The sequence below is a fragment of the Sinocyclocheilus anshuiensis genome, unplaced genomic scaffold (genome assembly GCF_001515605.1).
Source record: "Sinocyclocheilus anshuiensis isolate Anshui unplaced genomic scaffold, SAMN03320099.WGS_v1.1 scaffold235, whole genome shotgun sequence".
Lineage (NCBI taxonomy): Eukaryota > Metazoa > Chordata > Actinopteri > Cypriniformes > Cyprinidae > Sinocyclocheilus > Sinocyclocheilus anshuiensis.
In genome coordinates, this window is record NW_015552562.1 from 950,414 (window position 1) to 953,361 (window position 2,948).

The following is a 2,948-nucleotide window of genomic DNA, read 5'->3' on the forward strand; positions in this document are numbered from 1 at the left end:
AATAGCCCTTCAAATTTACCATGGTGCCTGGTAATTTAAATGATTAAATTAATAAATAATTTATTTTCAAAAATAAAATTTTCAAAAATATATTTTTTAAATTTTAAAATAAAAACTGAACAGATAAATAATTATTAAATAAATAAAATGTGCCATCAATTAACTATTAACTTCAAGCATCACTCTTAACCAAAATTATACATATACATCAAAATATTATGATACCATCATTTAGACCAACATGGAAGTTTGTACTTCTTGGTAATATTTTACCGTCACAAAATGTCTAACTAGCTGCAGTGTATAAAGACATACGCTTGTAGGTTTTCTTGAATACGTGTGTGAAAAACAATAAATTACAATTGTTACAGGCCTTACAAAATTGGTCAATGTCACATCAAACAGGATGAAATGAAGACAAAAAAATGTGAACACCTGAAAGGCAATGACAACAGAGTAAACTGCTCTTTGGTTTTAAACAAACAAAGTGTTACACACACACACACACACACACACACACACACACACACACACACACAAAGTATGTAACGCATGGCAAAATCTTGCATATCCTGCACAGAGCATCTATCACACAGCCTGACACATGCTCACTTTATATAATGGTGTTTCTCTTCAGTTCGGCAGTCAAACAAAACATTACAAAAGTGAAAAATGACATCTATATCATCTGCGCCACAAAAACAAAAAAAAAACCTAGCCATGCATAGACAGCAAATGAGCATGACTGGAAGAGAAAATTGTACATGTATGAAATAGCATTTTTTGGGGGGCCTTCAGAATAAAATGGCCATATTCAACATGATGAACACTGAAAATAATTGCATATCCGATTATTGCATAGAGAAGCCAGATGAGGATGCATCCTAAATATCATAAACGAAACCTTTGTGCATTGTTTATTCTGTTGCACAATGCAGTGTTTATACATATAGACTGAAAAATCACTGTAATATACATTTGGTCGGAAATATAGATCTATTATCATGGCACTGGGCTGTACGGCTAAACCACATTTAGAAAAATAACACTGTATGAAACATGAGTTATGAAAGATCCCTTTGCTTTTCTTTCTGCCCGTTTCTGACATATTCTGGAATGATGAAAATGCCAAAACCAAGGAATGCAAAGAGTTAAAAGTATATTTTATTTTACACATACTAATATTTAAGTTATTTTATAGTTAGTTTATTTAGCTTATATATCCAAAGGTGAACACATGAATAAATCGATGAAATTGTTTGGTCAACCTAAAGGATGATGTTTGGCACATGAGCAGAACATAATCTGATGTTTTAAACAAAACGAAACCTGAAAATGAGCACAGATAGAGGAACACATTGATCATAGCTTGAATAAATATATATTTTTCACCGGCACTCATCAAGATCCATTAATAATCGATATCAGAATGAAACATCGTGAGACCCCAGGACACGTGTACCAAAGCAACATTGTGTATTCATGGAAGCCCCAAACTGCCTCGAGACGCCCCAAAAATGTTTCATTTCAATGACTGAAGTATTATCATTTAAATATACGATATATTACAGCAGTAATGTTTTTCCGTATTCTCGCAATGCAGTATGTCTTCAAGTTGCAAAAAAAAGTTTGACAAGTTTTCCTCTTGGATTCCCAGTCATCCGTTCAGAAGTTCTTTAGTTGAATATTTACTTTTAGTCATTTTCATTTTTTTAGTAAATATATTGCCACATTCATATATCATGCATTTTACTGCATTGCTATTGCACAGGTCCGGATTATTCAGGAGGACAGGAGAGAAAGAGACGAAAAAAAGGAATAAATACCTCTTCCGGGGACTAGTCATCACCGTAAGCGAGTGAGAGCGCTGCAGTGAGAGGAAGGCGGGCACGGTGGGACGTGGGGAGGGGCGTGGAGGCGGCTGGATTCGCATCTCTTTACTGCTTGTGAACATCCTCACTGCGTATTATCTTGTAAATGATCCAGTAGAAAATGTTAAAAATGAGGAAGACCAGCGGAAAGGCCACGCGCGACACCGTGTCGATCCGTTTGGCGCGGCTTATGAAGAGCTTGCGCATTTCCTCCACGCTCTTCTCAGGGGGGTTGGTGGAGGTGGGCGCGTTGTTGTTGTTGCCCTTGATGGCCACGCCATCTTTGGCCTGGAGGCACGCCGGACCCATGCCGTAGGCGGCGAAGCTGAACCGGCCGTCTCCCGCCTCGTCCTCCTGTCAATCGGTCAAGAAACCCATTAGTCAAACACTAACCCTTAAACCAGTAATATATAGTGCAATCCAGTGTCATTGGTGAGGAGTAAACCAGTTTACAGAGCACATATTTGAGCATTGAATTAGGGAGAAGATTTGACATTAGTAATAAAAAAATAGCCCTTCAAATTTACCATGATGCCTGGTCATTTAAACAAATTAAATTAATCATCAATTTATAAAAAAAATAATTAAATAAATAAAATATAGGGTACAACGGGGCTAAAGGCCCACCTTAAGAAAAAATGTGCCATTCACTGCGCCTAAAATGTATAATTGCAGAAAAAATATATACGTTGTATTGAACATTAATGGAGCAACAGATTTTGTGTGAAAATAAATCATTCAAGTTGTTTATTTTGTTTAAAAATCTTATAAATGTATGAGGTGGCAAGAGGGGCCTTTTACCCCACACACGGTATCGATACAAATACTTCAGCTAAAATAAAGTTTTTTTAATAATGTCTAAGTTAATACTTGTTCAAAACAATCACTTTAGCAAAGTTTGTACTATTTTCTGCTTATTTTGAAAAATAAAAGGATACATTTTTTTCAATAAATATACTGTCATTAAAATGTTAATATAAAAAAAATTTTTTTTTTTTTTAAAATACAGAAACAAAATCGTTTTAATAAGTAAAGATTCTGAAAGTATTAAAGGAGATCCAATAATAATTGAATATA

General features: G+C 34.9%; 1 protein-coding gene across 1 annotated transcript in view; it reads right to left on the minus strand.

Annotated features, from left to right (window-relative positions):
• Positions 1–1,268: 1,268 nt before the first annotated feature.
• Positions 1,269–2,948, minus strand: part of glra1 (glycine receptor, alpha 1) — a 60,533-nt gene continuing 58,853 nt past the window's right edge. The window contains exon 9 of the mRNA XM_016455460.1: positions 1,269–2,225. Coding sequence (XP_016310946.1) covers positions 1,938–2,225 — 288 coding nt within the window. The 3' untranslated portion in view covers positions 1,269–1,937. The remainder of the gene's footprint in view (positions 2,226–2,948) is intronic.